Source organism: Aethalodelphis obliquidens, unplaced genomic scaffold, assembly GCF_003676395.1.
Source record: "Aethalodelphis obliquidens isolate GAN/ISIS:26980383/991018 unplaced genomic scaffold, ASM367639v1 scaffold16, whole genome shotgun sequence".
In the NCBI taxonomy this organism is placed as follows: domain Eukaryota; kingdom Metazoa; phylum Chordata; class Mammalia; order Artiodactyla; family Delphinidae; genus Aethalodelphis; species Aethalodelphis obliquidens.
This window is the reverse complement of record NW_020837960.1, coordinates 9,591,311-9,617,231: the sequence shown is the minus strand read 5'-3', so window position 1 is coordinate 9,617,231 and position 25,921 is coordinate 9,591,311. Positions and strand designations below refer to the sequence as shown.

The window sequence follows — 25,921 nt, the reverse complement described above, 5'->3', positions numbered from 1 at the left end:
AGCTCAGGAGGCCCGCAGGGAGGACCAGAGACCTGGGAGGGACAGACATGGGACAGGACAGAAAAGACTTAAGAGGTCAAGGACCCACCTTCATCCTTCACAAAGGGTCTTCCCTATACCCTTCAGACAAATGATACTCTATCCTTTAAAAATGAAAAAGTGTCAACCCCCCTGCCCACTCACTATCAGATTAGTGTGTCCAACTTAGCCAGGATCCCTGTCCATCCTGGTGATATGGAAAGAGGTGACAGCTTCAATTGCCATTCAGTCTTTTAGGGAAGCAGGACAATGGAAATGAGAGCTTGTGTTTCCCGACCCCTCCACCTCCCCTCAGACCATCCCCAGGTTCCCTGTGTCTCTCTTGGATCGTGGAGCCAACGAGAGATTCAGAAAACAACCATCTCGACTCAGCAAAGAAACCTGGACCAGGTGCCCATCATCTTAAGAGAGGTAAAGTAGTGATTGTCTAGTGCAGAGTCTTAATGATCAGGAGAAAAAGCTAATCCAACCTTTCGGATATGTTAGTGTATCTATCTCTTTCTCTTCCTTGCGGGGAGGGCGAGGGGGGACAGTTTTACCTTTAAAAATGGGACTTAATACAACATGAAAATAATCCTGGATATCAGGATGTGGCAGGATTGAAAGGCAGAATTCACACAAAGGAAGAGTGACTACTGTGGTATCTCAGATCACAGATTACAAACAGTTGTGTGCAGTCTAAAAACACCATTCAGCAGCTGGTCAAGGAGAAGCAATCTTTTCCCTTTCTCAAACGAGATTAAAAATTAGAGGAATCTAAAATATGGCACAGATGAACTTTTATGAAACAGAAACAGACTCACAGACATAGAGAATAGACTTGTGGTTGCCAAGGGGGAGAGGGGATGGGAAAGGGATGGATTGGGAATTTGGGGTTAGCAGATGCAAACTATTATATACAGAATGGATAAACAACAAGGTCCTACTGTAGAGCACAGAGAACTATATTCAATATTCTATGATAAACCATAATGGAAAAGAATTTATATATATATATATATATATATATGTCTAACTGAATCACTTTGCTGTACAGCATAAGTTAACACAACATCAATCAACTATATTTCAATTTAAAAAAATACAGGGACTTCCCTGGTGGCTCAGTGGTTAAGAATCCACCTGCCAATGCAGGGGACATGGGTTCGATCTCAGGTCCAGGAAGCTCCCACATGCCACGGAGCAACTAAGCCCGTGTGCCACAACTACTGAGCCTGCGCTCTAGAGCCTGTGAGCCACAACTACTGAGCCCATGTGCCACAACTACTGAAGCCGGCACCCCCTAGAGCCCATGCTCCGCAATGAGAGAAGCCACCGCAATGAGAAGCCTGCGCACCGCAAGGAAGAGTAGCCCCCACTCGTCGCAACTAGAGAAAACCCACGCACAGCAACGAAGACCCAATGCAGCCTAAATAAATAAATACATAAATGAAATATAAATAGATTTTAAAAAAATACAAAAGGATCCAGATGTCATTTTGCCATGTGCCCTGGTACCCATGGGGCCGTGGCGCTAACCTGTTTCATAACTTCTCTGAGGACCAGCTCCAAGCACAATGGGCTTCCTCAGATCAAGGTGACCTCTCTCCCAAATGTTTTCCTCAGCTGCTGCTTGCTGGCTCCCTTGCCTGCTAGCGTTACGCAACTTCTCTTATCTGCACGCGAGCAATTGATAAGTGAATGTCCTTCTGGACACAGCTAATCTCCCCATCAGCCCTCAATCACTTGAGATTATAATGGTTAATTATACTTCGGGTTTGGGGAGCTCATTTTCCCCCTGGTACATTCATGTCTCTGATTTCACCTTCCTGAAACTTTTTTGTCAGAGACACAATGTTTGGTCACTTAAAGCTTCAGCCACAGCATCAGTTTCCTTGTGTCTAAAATGAGGCAGCTAGGGACTTCTCTGGCGGTCCAGTGGTTAAGACTTCCCCTTCCAATGAGGGGGTGTGGGTTCCATTCGTGGTCAGGGAGCTAAGATCCCTCTATGCCTGGCGGCCAAAACACGGAAACATAAAAACAGAAGCAATATTGTAACAAATTCAATAAAGACTTTAAAAATGGTCCACATCAAAAAATCTTTAAAAAAAATAAAAAATAAAATGAGGCACCTGGATTGGATGAGCTTTTTGTGTTTCAGCCCAAGGAAATGCTGCCCGTCAGGGCAGAGCTGGGACAGGGCATCAGAGGCAGACCCCTCTTCTGTTTGGAGGACGTGCAGCCAACCCTCCTTCCAGAATGATCCTGAACTCTGCGTCCTTTTAAGTTTCCTTTCCTTTGAGTCTACACACCTACCAAAAACCTCACTGCGTAATTTATCCTGTTTCCCAAGTTCCTCTCTGTCTACCCGAGTTCTCCCAAGGACGTACTCCCTACTCCCTAGACAGGTAGCCCCTCACTCAGAATCCTTCCATAAGCCCGGTGACTCTGCTGCTCTCTTCACCACGCCGTGCCCTCCAGTTACCCTTGACAAGCGAGAGGTCACACTCTGGTCCTGCCCCTCCCAGACCTGTTCTTGGCAGGGCAGGGGCTTCCTTTGACTTAGACTCCACAACCAAGCCATGACTCTTTTGGTTCCAAAACAGTCTCTGGCCCTGAGCCCAGGACAGTAGGTCACAAGCCTCCTGGGAGCACGTGGAAATGGTCCCTTCCCAGGCGATGCATGAAAACTCAATTACAGAGGTAATCCTGTTTTGAAATGTTGACAAGCAAGGACAAGCCCAGTGGAAGAAGGGCCACTGCAGTCCAACAGACAGACCAGGCTGTTACCAGCTCTACACCAGACCCTCTTGTGGCTCTGCCCCCTCCTCCAGGTCTCCAAAACCAGGGCCCACATCTTTGTCTCCTTCCGTCTGATTCATAACACACACATATGCATACACAGGCACACATATACATACAAGGGCACACACACAAGCACACATGCATACATCTACTCAAACACACCCATGGTGTGCTGACACCATGTTCTGTCACCAGGGGGCTCAGAAGACTTCTCTGACTTTAGAAGCCTTGAGTTCTAGGAAAAGGCAAATATTGTGTCAGGATCAGCCTAGCATCAGACATCTCCCTGGAGTGACAAGGAAGTCCGCCTCTTCCTCTTACTGCCAGTCATGGCGACTGAAGTTCCACCATTAGAGATTCATTTCTTTTGACCTCAAAGGTCTCTCAGTCTTCATCTTCAGAGCTCTCTTCTCCCCCAGTAAACTATAAGTAGCTGGGGAAAGGATTATTATGGGCCCCCAGCACCAGTCTTGGCCCTGGCTTCATTTTTCAGTTGCTTTGGCAGGATGGGAGCAAGGCCCTAGAGAAAGGAAAGCAAAAAGACCTGCGAGAGGATGGTAGCCCAACGAGGGAGCAGAGGGAACCAGGTGAACGAGCACCCCAGACACAATGTCATGCCCAGCCTGCCTGGGCTGTGGAAGAAGTGAGCCGTTTCAGTCATTCCGTCAACAAATATGAACTGAGAGCTTACTATGTGCTGGGCACCACGGCCAGCACTGGGGATACATGGCAAGCCAAACTAGAGATGGTCCTTGCGTGCGTGGAGCTTATGGTCCACTTGCAAGAGAGTGGGGAGAAATTAACCCAAAAAAATCACCCAAATGAACATGTCATTGCAAACCAAGATGAGTGCACTTAAAGAAGGTGCTACAAGAATAGCACCAAGGACCAACCTAGACTGGGGACCAGGAAGGCTTTCTGAGGAAGTGATGCTTGAGCTGCTCCTAAAGAAGCAGAATTAACCAGAAAAACAGAGAAGAGCAGGCAGTCCAGGGAGAGGGAATTGTGTGTGCAAAGGCCCTGTGGTGGAAAGGAACCACCCAATCCTGCCATTGTGCGTAATCCTTACCCTTCAGTAAACTCTGAACTTGAAGGAAAATATTCCTTTCTAAAAATGTGTTTCCCTTTCCCCTTCCCCTTCCACTTACCCCTGCCCTTCAATCAATACAGAGTGACACAGAGAAAGGTGAGCTGGGCAGGAGAAAGCCTTAAAAAAACAAAAGCTGCAGACAGCAGCTATGACAGCTATTTCCCGTTTGGTGTCTCTCACCACAAACCTCCTTAGCCAAATAAATGAGCACAGGAAAACATTTTGGAGAAGGGTGTGGAAGAAACACATACTGAAAAGCCAAACATACTCCATCTGCTTTCCTGAGAAGAGCTGCAAGTCTGAGGTAGAGGCCAGAGCCCACTCAACTGTAGGGGCCAAAGAGACTCGTGGACATTTAGTCCTAGGTCTGTGTTTAACCTGGAGGAAGCTGAGGCCCAGAGATGGGCTGGGATTCACGCACCGGCAGGGCTGAAGCTTGAAGTCCATCTCCTGGCCCTTTGTCCTGTGTTCTCTCCCTGCCTTACTCCCTCTGGGCCCATCAGACCAAACCTGCTGGTTTTCTTCACTCAGACAAGGAATAGTGGGGTTGGAACTGCCCTCTGTGACCACCGTAGGTGATGCTTAATTTTGCCTTGGGTGCAGGAGCCCAATGTCCTTGTGTTATGAGGTGGAGGAGGAAGAGGGTTAGATGCTTTACATCTATATTCGGTTTTCACAATGACCCTGGGAGATAAGGACTCACCTCCCCATTTTATAAATGAGGAAACAGAACGTCTGTGCCCAAGATCAGCCAGATACAGGGTGGCAAGGTGGGATTTTTTTTCTTTTTTTTCTTTGCGGTACGCGGGCCTCTCACTGCTGTGGCCTCTCCCGTTGCGGAGCACAGGCTCCGGACGCGCAGGCTCAGTGGCCATGGCTCACGGGCCCAGCCGCTCCGCGGCATATGGGATCTTCCCGGACCGGGGCACGAACCCATGTCCCCTGCACCGGCAGGCGGACTCTCAACCACTGCACCACCAGGGAAGCCCAAGGTGGGATTTTAACCTGGTCTGGTTTGAAAGCCCATACTTTCATCCCATCCCAGAGGGGTATTTCTGTGGAGAATCCTCCTCAGGGTCCCCAAGCTCAGCTGGTTGTCAGTAAAGCCCCCATCACCACCTACTGCCCCTCAGCTCAGATGTGCCTTCTCACACTTGGGGCCGAGGTGTCGATACGGCCCGCCTTGGTCATAATTCCTCAAGAAGACATGCCGTTGGTTCCTCCGGCCCAGCCCAGAGGCTGGCTGGGGTGTGGATGTGTGGGTTGGCACTTGAACCTCTCATTTTGGGTGTGTGTCATATTTTTGCTTTGTTTTGCTTTAGCTCTCCCTCCCAGGAGTTTGAACAGAAAATTCCCAACTCAACAACATACTATTCACATCCTACCAGCCCTGCATGCTCAGAATCTGGTCTTGTTCTGTTCCAGAAAAGCCCACTGGCTGACACTCTCCAAGGAACAATCAAGCAATTTGCAAAGGCCATGCTGTGGGCACTCAGGTCTTGGAGGAGGTGGAGTTCAGTAGACCTCACTGGGGTGAGATTACCTACAAAGGCATTTCCCAAGGTGCGTTCCAAGGAAGACTAATACGCTGTGGATTACCGGTATTTTTTCCAAACAAAAGAAAAAAAAAAAAGGCAGGATTTTTGGCTACAGGATTTCTCAAAGCCTTCAACATTCTGTGGCAGAGATGACTAGTTATCCTCCAATACCCATTCTCTTTGTCTTTCTCTAATAAGAGAAATCTCAAATTTTATTTTTATTATTATTTTTTAAACTTTATTTTTTATCTATTTATTTTTTTGGCTGTGCCACGCAGCTTGTGGAATCTTAGTTCCCTGACTAGGGATTGAACCCAGGCCCTCGGCAGTGAGAGCATGGAGTCCTAACCATTGGACTGCTGGGGAGTTCCCAGAACCATCAAATTTTGGTTGAGCACTTATCTGCCCAGCAAGAGACTTTTTCTCCCAGCCTCTCTTGCAGCTGGGAATGACCATCTGACTAAGATCTGGACAAGGGAATGTGAGCAGAAGTAATTTGTGTCCCCTCTAGTCATGTTGCTGAAAGAAATAAGCCTGTGCTTGACTTGCTTTTTCTCCTTTGTGTTGGCTGGGATGAAATGTGATGACAGGAGCAGGAGCAGCCACTTTGCACCAGAGAGTCACTCAGCCATCCTTTTACTGCTCACCTCTGGGCTGTTAGTGGAAAAGAAACTCCCATCTTGTTTAGCCACTATATTTGGGGTTCTCTGATCCATCACCTTAGACTGAACCCTACGTAATTTATGTACTAATGTGCACAATAAATCTCTAAGTGAAGTATATGCAGCACTTTTCAAGTACCTATGACCTTAATACCTAGTCAACAAAACAGCTTAGGAATGTGCTCTTGAAATGCATCTTGGGAAACATGGAAAACACTCTTTTCAACATTCCCAGAACCCCAAGCTCTGACTCAGCCCACAGCCTGCTTGTCCCCAGTTACTCATCCAACAGAGGTTAGAGCACAAACTACCCTCCTCCCAACACTCTTCTAAAGGAATCCACTTCTTTTCTCCAAACCATTGACCTTCTCCTCACAACAGACCACAAAGCTCCCTACCCTGCACATCTAACTTTGGGAGTCCAGGTTCCAGGAGACCATAAAGAAAGAGCTGGCAAATGAGGTAGATCCTCAAATCCTAAAAAGGCTACTAATAAAAAGGTATAGTGTCCCAGTGGAAAAAAAGGTTTATCCAAAGCAGATAAATGTTCCCAAGCATGAACAAAAAACAGTTCCAGGTAATGGGAAAATTATGTTTAGAAAACAAGTCAAAGGCTTATTTGATGAAAAAAGATAATATTCCCACATCGTACTTAGTGGTGAAAGACTGATAGCTTTTCCTCTAAGATCAGAAATAAGACTAGGATGTGCCCTCTCACCACTTCTTTTCAGTATTGTACTGGAAGTTCTAGCCAGGGCAATGACGCAACAAAAAGAATTTAAAGGCATTCAGATTGGGAAGGAAGAAGTAAAACTATTTCCATTTGCAAACGGCATGATTTTGTATATAGAATTGGCCCCCACCACACACACACGCGCAAAACCCTATTAGAACTAATAAATAAGTATAGGAAGGTTGCAGGATACAAAATCAATATACAAAAATCAAATGTACTTCTCTGTACACTAGCAAGGAACAATCTGAAAATAAAATTAAGAAAACAATTCCTTTTACAATAGTATCAAAAAGAATGCTTAGAAATAAATTTGACAAAGGAAGTGCAAGATTTATACACTGAGAACTACAAAACATAGTTGAAAGAAATTAAGAAGATATAAATAAACTGAAGGACATTTCATGTTCATGGATTGGAAAGAAGACATAATGTTGTTAAGATGGCAATACTTCCCAAACTGATACACAGATTTGACACAATTTCTATGAAAATCCCACTGCCTTTATTGCAGAAATTGGCAAACTCATCCTAAAATTTATCTGAAAATGCACGGAATTCAGAACAGCCAATATAATTGTGCAGAGAACAAAGGTGAAAGACTCACACTTTCTGATTTCAAAATTTACTGCAAAGCTATAGTTATCAAGACTGTGTGGTACAGGAATAAGGATAGACATATAAATCCCTGCAACAGAATTGAGTCCAGAAATAAACCCATACACATAGGGTCAATTGATTTTCAACAAGTGTGTCAATACAATTCAATGGGGGGAAAAATAGTCTTTTCAACAAATACTGATATGACAACTGGATATTAACATGCAAAAGAATGGAGTTGGACCCCTACCTCACATCATACACAAAAATTCATTCAAAGTTGACGAAACACCTAAATGTAAGATTTGTATAATCTTATAGAACTCTTAAAAGAAAATATACAAGTAACTCTTCGTGACCTTTAATTAGGCAATGGTTAGATATGACACCAAAAGCACAGGTGGCAAAAGAGAAATAGATAAATTGGACTTCATCAAAAGTTAGTGCTTCAAAGGACACTAACAAAAAAGTGAAAAGACAACCGACAAAATAGAAGAAAAATTTTCAAATCAGATGTCTGGTAAAGAACTTGTATACAGAATATATAGAAAACTCCTGCAACTCAACAATAATAAAGACAACTTATTTAAAAATGGGCACAGGCTGCGAATAGACATTTCTCCAAAGAAGCTACACAAATGGCCGGTAAACACATAAATAGATGTTCAACATCATTAGTCATCAGGAAAATGCAAATCAAAACTGCAATAAGATACCACGTTACACCCACTAGGATGGTTATATTCAAAAAGATGAACAACAGCAAGTGTTACCAAGGGTGTGGAGAGATTGGAGCCCTCGTACATTGCTGGTGGGAATGTAAAATGGCGCAGCTGCTACGGAAAAGTTTGACAATTCCTCAAAACAGTTAAACATAGGGTTATCGTATGGCCTAGAAATTCCACTCCTAGTTATATACCAAGAGAAATTAAAACATATATCCACACAAAAATGTATACATGAATATTCATAAGAGCAATATTTGCTGGCCAAAAAGTAGAAACAACCCAAATGTCCCTCAACCAAGGAAAGGATAAACCGAATATGGTAGAGCCATACAGTGACTATTCAGTCATAAAAAGGAATGAAGTAAAAAGGAATGAATACAACATGGATGAACCTTGAAAACAGTATGCAAAGGGGAAGGATCCAGACACAGAAGACCACATGTTGTATGATTCCATTTATAAGAAATACTCAGAATAGACAAAACCATAGAGGCAGAGAATTAGATAGTGATGGTTGCACAACTCTGTGAATATAGGTACTCAGAACTACTGAATGGGGAATTCCCTGGCAGTCCAGTGGTTAGGACTCCACACTTTCACTGCCAAGGGTGCGGGTTCAATCCCTGGTTCAGGGAACCAAGATCCTGCAAGCCACATGGTGTGGCCAAAAAAAATTTTTTTAATTTATTTTAATTAAAACTGCTGAAATGTACACTTCAAAATGATGAACGTTTGGGTATGTGAATTACATCTCAATAAAGAAAATATTTGGGTTCAACCCAAAAGCTTTCCCAGAAATTTGGGGAAAAGAAAAAGGCTAAAGAAAAGGTACTTTATTGAATAGTTGCACAATGCCCTGAAAAACAGATCAAATTAGTAGTTAGCTTTCGAAAATATAAATAAAATTATAAGTACTTATGCTTTGGATTTGTGTTCTACAGGAACATAAGGATTGGAGTTTTTTAATAACTTGATTCTGATTATCAAAGTAATGCCTGGTTATTTTAGATGTTTTAAGGATAGAAAAGCATAGCTAAGAAAAGTATGGACTCTCCTGTTTTTTATGCCTCTCCCCGTCCTCCACAGAAGGCAGGTGCGGGGTGGAGGGGGGGTGGGTCACTGGCCTCTACAGGCGAAGCCCACTTTATAGGAGACCTTGCATCTGGACCCTCCGGCTCCACTGAAGCCACCTGGACGTTAGCATAGAGGCCAGCACATCAAATCTTCCTCAGCACACGGATTTTATGAGAGCACCATCATTTATAAGTCCTCCAGCTGCCCCAACTTGCCCTGGATTTTGAGTACACCTGGTATTTCCCCTAATTGAAGGAAAGAACCCGTGGCACCTAAGAAAGGAGGAGAATGGAGATAGAAGAGAAACTCAACTTTCATTAAAACTGCAACCCTCAAATTAAAATTTCCCATCAATCATATGCCAGTGTTTCCCTTTAGAGCCCCGAATGAACTGCAAAGTAACACTTCCTCTCGTTTACCATCCTAGTGCCTAGTGCAACGCAGCAGCGCCCAGGGTCCATGTTAGAAGTCAAGCGGCGTGTTATTTCCACTTGAATACTAGCTGGATGGACATATATTGAAAGAAATCAAGAGAAAAAAAAAAAGGAAAGCTTACGAAAGACAGACTTCCAGTTCAAACTTTATTTGCATACAAAAATATATTATAATGGGAAAAGCATAGTACTGTCTCCAACTACATATAATTAATTACAAATATTTTCATAAAAGCACTTTAAATTACAGAAAAGCTATGTTTTAAGAGGAAATACAACATTAGCATGAGTCATCTGTTCTAATACGCTGCAAGCGGGTAAACAAAGTCAATTTCTAACTTGCCCAGAGATGAGCCAAAAGGCATTTTTAGGACAAGAATGAGAATGGCCTGGTGGTAGATGAGCAGCATCTCTGGCCCCTCCAGCAGCAAATTCTGTAGCTGATTTTATCAGGTCCTCAGAGCTCTCTGAAGCTTCTCCCTTACGATGAAAGGACCCAGAGCTTCTTGCTTCACATACCTGTCAACAGGAGACAGAGAAGGTGATCCACTCACAAAAGCCAACAATTCCTATGCTTAGCCAGAGCACACCTCTCAGACAGGCATCAAAGCGCCAAACTTAATGGCAGGCTTCCCACGTAGTATATGTCTGATTAACTGGTATGACTGGTAGCCTGCTACAATTTCCATGAAGTCCACAGGCAGGTCACGTGGGTCTAATATAAACTGTGCTGCAATTACAATCATCTCTGTCAAAACAGTCTTCTGATGGAGGATGGTACAGCACATAAGAAAATGGGCAACAAAATCTTCCAGCAAACAGAAACGGCACAAGAACTTTCCACCTAATACTTAGGTCTGTCTGAAACCATGTTTAAGAACAGAGTTCTTTTTAAATAACCGGCTTTGGATCTATTTTTTCAGATTCTACCCAGCTATTTAGCAGAGTATAGCGTAAAATATTTCTTAAGGAAAATCAACTCTTTCATTGTAAAATGAAAGGGGCTAGGATGCAATTCTCCAGGCCTGTTCTGTGACCGAACAAGGCCCCCCAAGGGTAGAGTTGCTGAAACTGTCATCCGGGAAACTCTAGCTGATCCTTCCGGCTCTTGCAATCCTGTTCTTTGGAAATAGACTGGGTGGACTGATTCTCAGGGTCCCTTCTTCTAGGCGCCCCCGTAGCAGTGATGATCCAACATCCTCAGGTCTCAAAATTTTTGGTCACGGAAAATGGGGTGCCGTTAGTGTCACTGCCAGTGGGAAACAAGGTACTGCGTACTTAATCCAGGTCTTTTGGTAACTGGCGTGGGTCTTTGGTTTCAGGATCGCCCCAAGCCAATTCTCTCTTTGGAGACCCAACCCTCTAGAAGTCAGACCTCATCAGACCCCTGACCTAACTTGTGAAAGTTTCTCTGGCCCCTGAGATGGAACCCCCTGGCTTGTCAGTATAATGCTGGACGGTCAATAGGCTGATTTTTTTTTTCTGAAAAGCCTGGCAGGCCACCATGCTCGTAAGGCTCCAATCTTGCTCTAACTACTACTTTACTCTCCATTTCTCAGACAAAATGCCATTGTTTGCTGGTGGTCAGTTCTCACTGTTTGGAAAGGCACACGGTCTACTTCAATGTAAGCTTACCCTCAGAATTTCTTTCTGAGCCACTAGGGTCCTGTTTCTGAGCCTAACGAAGCCTTAGGATGTAACTTCCTGCCCCAGGCAAGCTGGTAAACATTACAGCACTTTATCAGAGGTGCTGGTTGGGTTTTCTGTTTGATTTTTTTTTTTTTTTTTTTTACTACCAGGCACGTACTCACTTGCTAAGGTTCTGTCGAGATCAGCAATAAAGTCTTCTAGCTCTTTCGTGTCTCCTAGTTTGGCTGAAAAACAAGAGTTGGGGCTCAGTTTCCATATCCAAGACAGCTGATGACTCCGACTTTTCCAGAATTATGCGACCCCATCTCTTTGTCTTCAGAGACTTTATTAAAGAGTGTCCTGTACCAACCCTAAGTGGCTGCTCCAGGGTTTACTTATAGTCAACTCGGAAACTTATTCTGAAGATTAGCCTAAATGTTTCTTTCTGGTTTTTGTAGTTCATCACCCACCCCCATACCCCACCCCTATCCCAGCAACCTGGAAGAAGTATCTCCCTTCACTACCTTAAAAGTTGGGAGATGCGGGGAGACAGGGACAGGGAAGGAAGATTAAAAGTTTGAACTTTTTGATTGTGTAGGATTTGAGTTAGTCAAAATATTCGGGGAGCACGGCACTGTGTGGAATGGACACCCAGATTTCCTAATTCCTGCTAAACTTCTCCCCTGACGCAATTTTGTTCATGCTATCACTCCAGGGCAATGCTTCAGCCCTCATGGTACCTCCAGGATGGAATGAACTAAGCACTACAGTTCTGTGTCAAAATGGTACAGAGAAGGCGACAGGAAGCTCCTGGGTCTAGACAGCCTCATCCCATCCAGGTGCCAGCACAGAGTAACAAGTCCTCATTATGATTTTGTTCCCTCTATATCCTGAGACATGTACTTCTTTCTGTGTATCTTACTTTTTTCTCTAGAGTTCATCATTCATGCCCTCTCTGAATGCACTACTGGATATTTTCATTAATTAGCCCCCGCTGGCCACAAATAGCTCATTGTTCTTAGCTCTTAAAGTCAATTTGCCACTAGGGCTTTCTTCTCCTCTTTAATTTCTACCTCTTGAGGATCAGGTAACAAATCAGGGCACATTTTAAGCCACTTTCTAGACTGTTCTGTCTCTCTCAATTCAATAGATCCATTACAGATGAAGGGCTGGACAACGGCAGAGTCCCCTGTGGCTGCTAACATTGTTATGTTGAGAAGAGAATTTTAAAATGTCCTTTTGAAAAAGGGGGAAATTCTGCCTTCATGCCGGAGGGAGAAAATGATGGAATCTTCATATTTCTTTTTAACTATGTTCCACTTTTATTGCATTCTGCAACTATTTTCAGCAAGTATAATGTTTCTTAAGGGAAAAAAACTGCTTTTGTTTTCAAAAGGGCAGTTGCCCAATATAAAAGAACATTCAGCTCTCTGGCTGGAGACACTTTACTAGTTCCAAAATATAAGAAACTGCTCATGCGTCTTTAAAAACCTTCTCGGCCTATTAATATCACAGTAGAGGCAGGATGGAGCTGCCATTCTGAATTATGTTAGATCATTACTTGTTTCTTAATGATGACCCCATTTAATTGCTAAATTGGTCATCTGAAAGCATTAGTTAAAGAGTTAATGCAAGAAAAAGAACCCAACTTTCTGCAAAGCCTAACTGCTGAGTTTCACATTCTAGAACCAGGCACTGTCATTTGACACTGTCTTGATGACACCACAAGACAGAAAGCAAAGTCTAGAGTCTAAACGTCTTTTCTCCCTGTGAATTTGGTTTCCTGCCCCCCAGTTATCTGATTTCACTTTCACGCTGATCAAAATCCTGAGAAATAACAAAATCCATTCCATGCTGTACTATACTAAGATACTGGTCTTCTCTATTTGTTTTGCACATTTGGGAAAGATCAGTTAGGGGGAAGGGGGAAGAAAGAAGAGGCTGAGAAGCAGGAGGAGGGAGGAAGGAAGCAAAAACACTCACAATCCAACTAATGAACTTACCTTTCCGAGGAGGGACAGCGGGAGAGAGCAGAGCTGGAGTGCTGTCTGTTGGAGAATTCAGTTTTTCATCACTGAAGCTGAAGCTGTTCCTATAAAGTGAATCTGCACCTTTCCGGAAAGAGAACGTAACTCATTAGAAACGATTTTCAGTCTTATGGTCTATTGCCAACCAACAGTTTATCTCCCAAAGGAGCAAAGTTATAAAGAAAATAGGCTGGTTTCCAGATTTTATATTTATGCCCCCAAATGAGTTGAGGCAGGAGAGTGTGCCTGTATATGTGTGTACGTGTCTTCAATCAGGCACACCAAAGGCCCTTGCTTCCCTAAAAAAAAGAAGCGGGTGACAGGATCATGACCAAACCAGCCTCCTTTGTGACAAACCGGAGCCCACTGCCCAGTGGGCGTCTAACTGACAGCTAAGCCAATGCTTGGCCGATGAGGGCGAGGGGCTTCCCTTGGGATTTGAGACATAAGGAACCATCTTTCCTGAAAAATGTCCCTTCTGCCCTCTGAACCCCCTAAAATACAAAGACAAGGTTGGATCCCATGACTTGATAATCCTCCCTGCCTGCTCATGAGAGAGTCTTTGTCATGGTTTTCCTGAGCTCCTACATTCTGGGGATAAGCTAGAGGGTCAAAGATAAAGATTTCTTCTCCCACAGGTTGTCTATTACAGTTTGGGTGATTTGCTGCCTACATTGTCATACCCTCAAAGACCAGAGCAAGAGCAAGGCAAGGTCCCAGAAGCAGGGCCGAGCTGAGTTAAGGAAACCAGCCCAGCTACTAAGTATTCAGATGCCCTTGAGAAGATAATGTCTCTGGGCCTCAGTTTACCCATCCATAAAATGGGAAGCTGGACTAAATAATCCTTAAAGTCCCTTCCAGCTCTGAAGTTCTGAGATTCTATTTCTCTAAGTTCTGCCAAGGGGGAGGAAACCAACCCACGGCCAGCCAGCTGTGTGGCTGTGACAGAGAAAGGAACTGCTGGCTGAGCTGCACTAACTCAAAGGCTCAAAGGAAGACCCAGCGGCGGAAGCAGGATGTGGCCTCTGAGGTCACAAAGGAACAGCCTTCCCAGTTAAAACAAAACACAAAGCTAGGCACGACTGTAGCAGAGATGAGTTCTGGGAAGGCTGTTCGGGTGAGAGAGGGTGGCTGAACCATGAGGACCTGGTCAGGCTCCCTGTCCTCCTTGGGATTCGCTCAGTTTCATCCAATCACCTCCAGCTCAGGAAGATGCAAAACCACCTTTCTTTGGTCCCCTTAACTCAAAATGAACAGGACTAAGTTACAAAAGACATGCCCAGGGCTTCCCTGGTGGCGCAGTGGTTGAGAGTCCGCCTGCCAATGCAGGGGACACGGGTTCGTGCCCCGGTCCAGGAGGATCCCACATGCCGCGGATCGGCTGGGCCCGTGAGCCATGGCCGCTGAGCCTGCGCGTCCGGAGCCTGTGCTCCGCAACGCGAGAGGCCGCAACAGTGAGAGGCCCGCATACCGCAAAAAAAAAAAAAAAAAGACATGCCCAGAATAAAAAAGGGTTTTCAGAAGCAGAGGTTTCTGGTCCTAGGAGAATTCCTCTTCATCCCTAAAGACTGCTCCAAGTTCCTGGAGCAGTTCCTGAGGCCTCCTTCCTGGTCCTCCCACCCTCCCCTGACCAGGTGGCCCCAGGGCCATCTTGTCTTCCTGGCCGACACACCCATCGCATTCAGTTTTCCAAACATGCCCAGCCCTCACAGTCGATTCTTCCTTCTTAGGTCCAGCCCGGGTCACCTAAAAGGACAACAACCCTTTTTCAAGGCTTTGATGATGAACACCTACTGAGATCTGAAACACCAAACCTTACCCTTACATTTCCCCAGAAATTACTTCCCAGAATAGTGGTCCTTTGAGAAGAACTTTGTGATCAACGAACTCTAAGAAACACCAAGCACCCCTGGAGAGTCCTCTGATGTAACCCCACTTTAATGTGCCGGAGGCATCTTGTGATAAAGAAACAGACTCAGGGACTTCCCTGGTGGTCCAGTGGTTAAGAATCCGCCTTCCAATGCAGGGGACGCAGGTTCGATCCCTGGTCGGGGAACTAAGATCCCACATGCTATGGGACAACTAAACCTGTGCGCTCTAGAGCCCGCGAGCCACAATGAAGAGACCAGGCGCCGCAACAAAAGATCCAGCATGCCGCAACTAAGACCCAACTCAGCCAAACAAATGAATAAATAAATATTAAAAAAAAAAAAAGAAAAGAAAAGAAACCAGCTCAGCCCTATTTCCCCTGGTTTACTTGCCCTTGGGACACTTTTTCGGTGGCAGCTTTATTAATATTTCTCAAGACGCTTGTACTCAGTGGAAATGAACGTGGGAAGCCCTTCTGCTCGCTTGTCAGCTGGGTCGCCCTCTGCAGCAGTCTGGATTTTCTCAAGGGGAGGCCTTTTCCCTACGCACAGGAAAGTGGTCACGCCCATCGCAGACCTACCGCGTCTCGTTACTGCTTGTCGCCACGTCAGAGTCAGGAGAATCGCCCCCAAATAGAACCCGAGAGACTTGCGGGGAAAAGATGAGGTAAGACTGAGGGGGCAGGAAAACCACAGAGGGCCCTGGGGAAGCAGGCCTCGTGCCCGGACTCGAGAGCCAGAAGAAAGGAGTATGAGGCCTCTGGAACGTCATCCTTGGCTCCAAAGGACACCTGAGAGCATCACCCCCAGCCCTGGCCCAGAGTGCTGAACCCAGGACTCACTGGCAGCACCCCTGGTCTCAGTCTCACCACCACACCCTGCACCGCAGGCCCTTCTCCTGACTTGGGACTTCACCTCTGTTCTGCCCCGACTCTCCATCAATTTTACGTCCATGTACACTCATCCCTTGGGAGGGGGCAAACACACACACACCCACACACCCACACACACACACAATCTCAGCACCAGTTCACTGCTACACTTTGACGTCTCTCTATTCCCATGAGTTCCAGTGCAGTCTGGGCCCAACCTGACTCCAGGCTCCAGAGTGTTCAACCATCAAAAGGAAATGAACCCCCAGCACCCCTGAGCCAAACTTCCTCACAGTTGAGTTCCACCCTGTGTTCATAACTGCTCTACACGTCATTCCCAAAAACAACGACCAGGACAAGCACAGGAGCTCCAGAAGCTGCCACCCTAGAGATGTGTGGCACCGAGGCCGTGTGAAAGCTGTGTGACCCTGTGCAAGTCACTTCATCTCAGAGCCTTAGTTTCTTCTCTTGCGAAAGGGGAATCAGTAAGCCAGGCGCTCCATGTGATACCTATGGTTTTCATTGCTTTTATTCTGTTTTCCCAACAAAATGGAGGAGGACACACTCAGGAGAAGAAAGGTCACCACAGAGAGTAAGAAGACTCAAGATTCTGGGGCCAGGCTTCTTCCACTTCTTCCGATAAATTCCTAAGAGAAAATCTATCATCAGAGGTGTCCTAGAACAAACCTTCCAAGAACAAACCCACAGACACGGAAGTACCCCAAGCTCTAGACTTCTCTTTACCCTTTATCCAATAAAATTTCAGTCCACGGACTTACAGTGAACAAGATTTCATGCTAGGTGTATATTAAAAGGGAAGCAAAGCCTGACTTCCTGTTCTTTTCGTTCCCCTAGAACTCTATTTCTTGAGTTCTAGAAATAACAGCTCATTAGTCTGATAAAGGACAGGAATGTGTCACAGGCTGATAGCATACTAATGTATTGCTGCCCCACCCAATATTAGGTGCTGCCATTAACAGGGGTTCAAGGGACACATAACACTGATGATTTGGGGAACCGCGGCAGGTGGCAAGACCAGATATTTTAGGGCCTTACAACATCTACTGCTATCAGCTCTAAAGCCCCATCAGAAATGTCCTCGGCCAGTCAAGTTGGTGCGCTGAAGCCAGGAACCGCGAATTCAGGGACCAAGTTTTCTAAGACATCATCAAAAGCAATGTGAACATATTAAATATGCAAACATCTAACTGCAGGAGCGCCAGCAGAGCTTGGGAAACTCAGCTACAAAAACAGAGGCTTGTTTAAAAGGTAGACGTGCTTTTTTCGTTTGGGGGTGGAGAGAAAGGTAATTTGGGGTTGGCACCAGCGTGTGCTACTCCAGAGGAAAGGGAAACCACAGACAGTAACCCTGGCCCAGAGCTCCTGTAAATATAGAACAATCCCACACATTTCAGGCAAGCAAACCACAGTAATTAACTGAGAAAAAGAAAGCCTTGGACCTGTTTCCCTTTTGCCACAGGGAATGGTATGCGGGTGTTGGGGGAGGTGGGTTGAATCTCCCCCTCAAAATCTAAATTCCAACAGCCTCCCTGAAAGTGGGATGAAATAAGAAAACGTTTCTCAGTTTCAGCACTATCGCCCCCGCTTCCCTTCTGAGACTGCTCAGTCCCTCTAGATACCCCTCCAGGTGTCAGCCAGTGACACCTGTCACCTGCCTGGAATTCCTAACACACACGGGGACACCCTGAGGGCTCCTAACTCCTCAGTCTCTCCCGCCTTGAACAAGTTCAAGTTCTGGTCTCAGTGGCTCTTAGGCCAGATCAGCCAATAGGCTACCTGTCATGCATGCCCCCCGCCAGGGGCCATACAGTCCCCTCTCCCAGGGCCAAGCTAGAATAGTCGAGGCAAAGAAATACAGACGTTCTAGGTCCTGCACATGCTAAAGAAGCCAGTTCCTCATTCCCTACAATGGCCCTGCAAAATCATAATAGCCCCAGCATACGGAGTAGACTTCAGACATTTTCTGTTAAGTAGCAAAACACTTCCCCGCTCAAAGGAAAAAGGAAACTCCAATCCGTCAAAGATAGAAGTTTGCATCACCTTTTAAAGTTCCAGTTAATATTAGAAACTTCTTATAAAATCAATCGGTGGAATCATAAATTAACACATTGGTTAAAATTTAGTATCTGATGAGTTAAAATGTCATTAAACACATTTCAGAAGCCATGCTGTGCACTTACGGTTTTGAAAATACTGAAAAAACAACAGATTTTTCAAAATACGTTCAAACCAAAGATGTGCACAATGCCTGAAGCACGTCTGAGTATCGCGTTTGAACCTCGCTGCCGTCCTAACTGTGCAGCCCTTTTACGCCAAAGTTGAAACTGCTCTCATGAAAGTGCCTGGTGTTACCTGTTGGAACCGAGATCTAGAAGAAAGAAACAAAAGGAACTATTTTCATCAACCCCCATTTGAATGCCACCCCTAATGTGAAGTTGTCTTGCCACTGTTATTTTGGTCCTCTTCACGTCTTAGAAGGATTCCCAGTACGTGGAAACAGGAAAGAGTATTTCCTTATTAAATATCCGTTCTTCTCTCCTATCTAAGTAACTTGCTTCTCTGGGTGAAAGAAGGAATGTCTACTTTTTCTCCTTTGGATGCAAGCAAGCGAAATATTTTTTAATTGAAGTGCAGTTGATTTACAATATTGTATTAGTTTCAGGTATACAGCAAAGTGATTCATATATATATATATATATATACACATACATACATATATTCTTTTTTTATTCTTTTCCATTATAGATTATTACAAGATACTGAATATAGCTCCCTGTGTTATATAATAAATCCTTGTTGTTTATCTATTTTATATATAGTAGTATGTATCTGTTAATCCCATACTCCTAATTTATCCCTCTCCCCACTTCCCCTTTGGTAAGCATAAGTTTGTTTTCTATGTCTGTGAGTCTGTTTCTGTTTTGTAAATAAGTTCGTTTGTACTACTTTTTAGATTCCACATATAAGTGATATCATATAATATTTGTCTTTCTCATCTTTTTTTTTGTTTGTTTTGAGAGAAAAGGAAGGGTTCTTCAAAAACCAGGAATGCAGTAGGTACATCTTCAGAGTGATGGAGCTGTAAAAGGTAGAGTGAAAACCAAGGTCCCAAGGGTTTAGAGCTTCATACATAACATTTTCACACAAGACGCTGGCTCAAATGTCTCTGACCTATGTGACATAGCGTGACATGTGCATTTTATTATTTTCTTAAAAGCATCAAACAGAACAAATATTTTCTTCCTCATCATGAGCTTATGGATGTTTCTAACATCATCATTAAATAGCATTCTTTCCATTTCACAGCTAGAGAAAATGAGGCCCACTCCTCATGCAGGGCCCTAACAGAGCTCAGCCTGGGCTCCACAGACCCGGCCAGGTGACCACTGCCTTGAAGAGACACCTTCAAACACAACCACCATTGATAAGCAGGCACATGATCCCTGTCCAGTGAGACATCAAGTCTATCCCGGAGGACCTGGTTCACATACCAGCCAACCATCCATGGTGACAGAGCAAGGCCTTAGAGAGAGAGACAGCCCAACTGGTTCCACTATTTTATCAGAAAAAAGGAGACAACAGTGCCTACGTTCCAGGACTGTAGCAGAGATCATATGAGATAACACATTTAAAGCAAAGCAAAGAGACCATTAATGGTTAGAGGTAATAAACAATAATAGTAATCATAGAAAGAGCCTGGCAAAAGAGAGCTGCTCTTCCACGCACCACAACTACTGAAACCCACGCGCTGTAGGGCCCGCGTGCCGCAACTACTAAGCCTGTGCGCCTAGAGCTCGCGCTACGCAATAAGAGAAGCCACCGCAATGAGAAGCCCACGCACCGCAAGGAAGAGTAGACCCCGCTCGCCGCAACTAGAGAAAGCCTGCGTGCAGCGACGAAGACCCAATGCAGCCAAAAAATAAATTTAAAAAAAAGAGAGAGAGAGCTGCTCTTATTATGATCATCCTGGTGTGTCTCCCCTTTGGTGGGCTAAATTTCAGTAGGATCCACGTCTCTCAAATATTCTCTTCCACAGAAAAGCATTAAACAGACAAATGAGTATAACAAATGTCTGTGATCCATTCTTAGCGGCAATTAAGACACATATTATGCGTCCTTAAGAAATCACTATTTAGATACACACTGCTTCTGCCAGGACTATTTCTAACCTGCCTCGTGGAGGCCAAACTACACATTTATAGAAAAGACTAATGTCATCTGAGCCTTCTTTACACCCTCCCATTTACCTCTCTAACCACCAAACTAAGGGTTAGTTTAACAGTTAACAACAAAAGCAGAAAACAAAGTACACACACATACCCTAAGAAAAACTACAGACTATTCCAAATATCTCCCCCCAAACTGTTAAGAATGTGTTTCGAGTGCCTTTTCTTTGAGGCCTCTGAAAACAGATCCCAGATCTGAAACCCTACCCAGGGGGAGTTGCAATCACCCATGAATGGGTGAGCTCAGACCGTATTCTAGCCAAATGCAGCTGTGGTTTAGAAAGGAGCTGTTCTTTGCAAGACAGCGGCACCGGACGGACTGTGCCAGCTTTCTTTCCCACGGGGGAGAGAATTTGTACTTGATGAATAACTTGCTCCATGCCCCAGTAGAAGGAGACATATTTAAGTTTGGCTACAGACATGGAGACAAATTTCAAAATTTTTTAGACTTCTCTTTGAAATTGAAAATATGCAGTCTGGTCATTAGCAACAAAGTCCAAACATACTGAACGGAAAATTAACAGCATACGATTCCATTCCCTTTCACCTCAAAAGCTGCAATTATTTCGAACGCTTGGGCAGGGTTGCCAAGAAAAGTCAAGCTGGAACTCAAGTTTCTGACTCAAAGCCTGAACTGGGTGGCGAGTGTCCTTTATTCCTTTTCAGAAGGACAGCTCATGTGTAAGCCTAGGACTGTATCTTTGCCCTGTAACAAGGGGGAGCTTCGGATTTCAAAAGAAGGGAATCACAAGGAAAGGTCATTGTTTTTATTTCCAGAGTCAAGGACAACAAAGGGAGTGACATTCACGCTTGTATCCCATCTAGGGAATGAAGCCTTAAGAATTACCCAGAAATGTTTAAAATTCACTTTGAAAAATAGGAAGTAATCCAGGTTGGGTAAAACACCAGTCACATAATACTGAAAAGTCACCCGATTTGCCATTTGATGCCTGAAAAGGTATCCAAAATCCTATCGGGACATTCGAGTTCCTGGAAAAAATGGTCTCTCTTTGTAACAAGGTTGTTTAGGACAGAGAGACGCGGGGGGTAGTCTTCACTATGAGCAAAGTCACCAGAAAGCAGCTCTGGGCCCATCTGCTCTCTGCCCACCCCCAACTGGGTGGGGAGTCAGAGCCAGCCGTCCACGTAATGGACCTGCTTGAAGGATGAGGGACACTTTCTAAATACTTGAACTCAGCAGTGCCAGGGATTCTTTCAAAACTTCGGGCAGTGTAGCAACAAGTCTGGGAGCTCAGGGCCAGAAGAAAGTGCAAGTGTTTCAAAAATCTAAGAACGGGAGCTTATGAAATCTTTCCTGGTTTCACAAATATGTCCATATTGTGCCCTCCCATGCGCCCCGACCCCATGCCTGTAGCACTTGCTCCACAGCCTCTGAAGATACGGCTGAGAGGGGAAAGAAGGGGAAAGGAGAGGAGGTCGGGGAGCCGCGGGAAGGCCTGGCTGGGGTCCCAGGAGTCCTACCGCTTCGACCCTCCTGCGTGGTGACACCTGCCGGAGGCAGGTAGACCAGCCTGCCCTCCAAGAGCCTTCCCGAGACCATCCTCAGAGGTCTTGCCCCCGCCGGGCCTGCAGCCCCGGAGACGCCTAGAGTCCTAGAGACCGCGCTGAGCTTTGGGGCTATAACCCCGCCCGACCCCGATAAGCAAGCTGAGCCCCGAGCCCAGAGCGCTCCTCCGCGGGCCAGGTACGGGGAGTCCCCAGGGCTCCGGCACCTTCCCCGGCGGGGCCACACTTACTCTCCGAGTCGCTGAAGCCGCTGCTGTCGCTGACGCTGGCGCTGCTCCGCCGCTTCATGCGCTCCAGGTGCTCTTCGTAGTGGAAGTGGCGCTCGTGGAAGGGCGACGCGAAGTCGGCCAGCACCGCATCAAACTCGCACAGCGCGTCGCTCAGGTCCCCCGCGTCGGCCGAGTCCAAGGCCGGGGCTGGGGAGGGACGGCGGGCTCAGGTGAGGGTGGGGTGGGGCGGCCGTCCCACCCCGGGCCCGGTAGGGGCCGCACGGTTCCCAAGGATCGCTAACTAACGCTGACCGCGCGCTGGCCCGGGGACAGCCCGGCTGTCGCTGCCCGTTGCTCGCTGTTATCTTTTAATACTCACCACCACCCCCTGAAGTGCGCCTTGGTGTCGCGCCCGTTTTCGAGATAAAGAAAGTGAGCCTCGACCCGGGGAAGTTGCAGGCCAAAGGTCACGCATCTAAGTGACACAGCCGAACTCTTTCCCACGCGCTGTCGGGGACTCTTCCCCGCGTTCGCTCCCCGGGGGCGCGTGTGAACCGGGTGGCGGTGGGAGGACTGAGTCAGGATGCGCCCGTGACGTGTCGGGCTCGGACCCCCAGCCCCGCGTGGGGAGGAGGCTGAACCCGCCCCGGGGCAGAGTCCCGACGGTGAGGCTGGGGGAGGGATGAAACGAGACGACGCGGGATTCCGCTTCTTTCGCGCAAGGCCCCGGCTTTAAGGAGACCCCCACTCACTTGCGGCCGCGGCGGCCGCGGGGCTGCCCTGCACGGCTGGCGGCTTCATGGGCGGGCTAGGCCCGGCGCGCGTCGGGGGGTCCTGCGAGGTCTGGGCGCGGGATCGTGCAGGCGCTCCCGCTGAGGCCGTCCGTCCCCTCTCCTCGTCCCGCTCTGCCTGTCCCCTAGTCCGGCTGCGCTCCCGCCGCGCAGCTGCCTGCGCCGTCCGCCCGCCAGATCTTTCCCGGGCCGCAGCCACCAGCAGTCCCAAGGTCTTATAGCCGCGGGCGGGGGCGGGCCGGGGCGGGGCCACGGGAGCCTGGCCGCCGGGTCTGTCCCTGTCGCCGCGCCAGAGACGCCCCTGTCCCCCAGGCACCGCCCTCGCCACGCGCCCGCTGGGGAACCGCAGTGACGCGGAGTCGCCGGAGCCCAGGTTACAGCCCCAAATATTTACCCGCCGCCTTCCCCGCGCGCCCTGACAACGCGCCCCACGAAAGTAGCTTTGGCGACACCAAGGCCCCAAAGGGTTTAGGGCTGGTGTTCGGCTGATTCCCGCCCTGTGCCCTGAAGCTCCACGAGCCTCAGTTTCCTCATCTGTGAAATGGAAATGCTGAGTCTCCTGGGTTTGTTGCGAAGAATAAAGTAGGCGAAAGCCGTGCAAGACCCAGACCCATATGGGAGCCGCAGAGGGAGTCTCCCGCGCGTCTCCTCCCCATTGCCCCCAAGGGACTTGAGGGTTGCGGGCGGACAGAGTAGAGAGGGTAGGGGGCCAGAGGGACAAGTCGGTGGAGTCCAGGAGTTGACGAACCTTCATTGTTCCCATCCCCGAGCCCCAGAGCCTGACTACGGTCCTGGGTGTTCACTGCAGCCCCGACTTTGTTCAGGAGAAGTTTAAGAGAACAAATTACTGCGTAGAGGGAGAGCCGCCTGGCAGGGGACGAGTCCTGACCGTGAAAGCCCTGCACGTTGCGCTGCCCGATGCGGTAGCCACTTGCCACGGGTGGCTTCTTAAATGCAAAGCAACTAAAGTAGAATAAAATGACGGTTTCAGTCCCTCAGTTGCACTAGACACATATCGAGTGCTCAACAACCATCCTCGCTCAGAGTGCTATTGGACCGCGCTCCCAGTGTCTCTGACCCACAAACCGGTCTCAGAGGGAAAGGAGGCATCTTACTGCGGTTATCAAGGGCCTCCTAGGGCAGGTCTTGGCATTCACCGTTTCCAGGCCCACAGCAACCCTGAGAGGTAGAACTACTGCTTCTGTTCTACACAGGAGGAAACTGAGGCACAGAGAGGTTAGGTGATAAGCTAGTCACATACTGATGGAAAGGCAGGTCTGACGGAAGCAACCTCGGTGCCCATCAACAGATGAATGGATAAAGAAGATGTGGCACATATACAATGGAATATGACTCAGCCATCAAAAGGAATGAAATTGAGTTATTTGTAGTGAGGTGGATGCACCTAGAGTCTGTCATACAGAGGGAAGTAAGTCAGAAAGAGAAAAACAAATACCATATGCGAACACACATATATGGAATCTAAAAATAAAATGGTTCTGATGAACCTAGGGGCAGGACAGGAATGAAGACGCAGACGTACAGAATGGACTTGAGGACACGGGGAGGGGGAAGGGTAAGCTGGGACGAAGTGAGAGAGTGGCATGGACATATATACACTACCAAATGTAAAATAGATAGATAGTGGGAAGCAGCCGCATAGCACAGGGAGATCAGCTCAGTGCTTTGTGACCACCTAGAGGGGTGGGATAGGGAGGGCGGGAAGGAGATGCAGGAGGGAGGAGATATGGGGATGTATGTATATGTATAGCTGATTCACATTGTTATACAGCAGAAACTAACACAATACTGTAAAGCAATTATACTCTAATAAAAATGTTAAAAAAAAAAAAAAAGGCAAGTCTGTATGGTTTCAGAGCCATTTTGGGCTTCACCACATCCTCCCTTTCTCCACAGTGTAAGGTGGAGAACCGAGTAGACAGGAGGAAGAGGTTCCAAATAAGAGTGCAGATAACCCAGGTCCTTGAAGCAACAGTCAAGGCACGTGCATCTTTTTACTTCCTTTTCCCACCTCCCTTATTAAATTCTTTTTTCTCTCCTCGTGCTCTTTGACTTGCTGTGGTACCCACTGGGGATGCCCTGGGATAACGGAGCAGCAGCCGGTCTGGGAGCTGAGGCCAGGGGGCTACCTTCCAAATGAAGCTCTCCTTCTTTGGTCAGGCTGGGATGTAGGGTGGTGGACACCCCAGCCCAGCTCTTGCATGATGGCTCAGGGGCCCTCTCAGCTAAAGAATCAGTTAAGCTGATCTTCAAAAGAGCCTACAGAACAGCCCCACTTTTTAACAGCCATGCCAATTTACTAAAAGAGTGACAGTGAAGATCACCTATTTCTACCAGGAGAAGTTGGTTGGTTGATGTCTTCTGCACCCCATTGTAAGGGAACTCCCTTGCCCAAGCGCTGGGGAGATGAATGGGCAGGGGCCTCAACTCAAAGTGTCACCACCTCTAGGACGGTGTCACTTCCATTATGGAGAACTACTGCTCCCTCTCTTTCCTAATTATAATATGAACGTACAGGAAAATATAGAGAATTCAGTAATAGCACTCTGTGTACCCACCAATGAGAACTAACACATGTTAATATTTTGTCATTTTTGCTTCAGATTTTTTTGAGATGTAACTTATATATGATATAGTATGCAAATCTTGAGTGCAGTTTGGTAAATTCCTACCTATATATACACCTGTGTAATTACTATCCAGATCAAGATGTAGTATTTTGTCATCACCCCAGAAGGGTTCTCTATGCCATTTTGCAGTCAATAGCACCCCATAAGTAACCCCTATGGTAACCCCTGTTCTGAATTCTGTCACCAGGAATTACTTTTGCCGACTAAAACTCCTTAAAATCATACTGTATGTATTCTTTTCTATCTGGCTGCCTTTGTTTAACATAATGTCCAGGAGGTTCATCCGTGTTGTTGCGGTATGAATCCGTCCTCCTGTTGGTGGAGATTTGAGTTGTGTTGCTACCGTTGCTACCGTAATGTAGTGCAGCAAGGAGTATTCTTGCACATGTCTCCCAGTGTATAAGAGTAAGAGTCTCTA

The 25,921-nt window shown here is 46.6% G+C and overlaps 1 protein-coding gene across 2 annotated transcripts; it reads right to left on the bottom strand.

The window, feature by feature from the left end:
* Window positions 1–9,810: 9,810 nt before the first annotated feature.
* RGCC (regulator of cell cycle) lies at window positions 9,811–23,067 on the bottom strand. Of its 2 annotated transcripts, XM_027116166.1 has the most exons (5): window positions 22,814–23,054; window positions 22,083–22,268; window positions 13,315–13,422; window positions 11,494–11,556; window positions 9,811–10,201 (listed from the first exon to the last, which is right to left on the bottom strand). In XM_027116166.1, exons 1-5 carry the CDS (start codon window positions 22,860–22,862, stop codon window positions 10,194–10,196), a joined length of 414 nt encoding a protein of 137 aa, XP_026971967.1. In that variant the 5' UTR covers window positions 22,863–23,054; the 3' UTR covers window positions 9,811–10,193. The 2 variants fall into 2 exon arrangements, with proteins under 2 accessions (XP_026971967.1, XP_026971968.1); XM_027116167.1 differs by lacking the exons at window positions 9,811–10,201; window positions 11,494–11,556; window positions 13,315–13,422 and adding an exon at window positions 15,484–16,725 and having other exon boundaries at window positions 22,814–23,067.
* Between the last annotated feature and the right edge of the window lie 2,854 nt (window positions 23,068–25,921).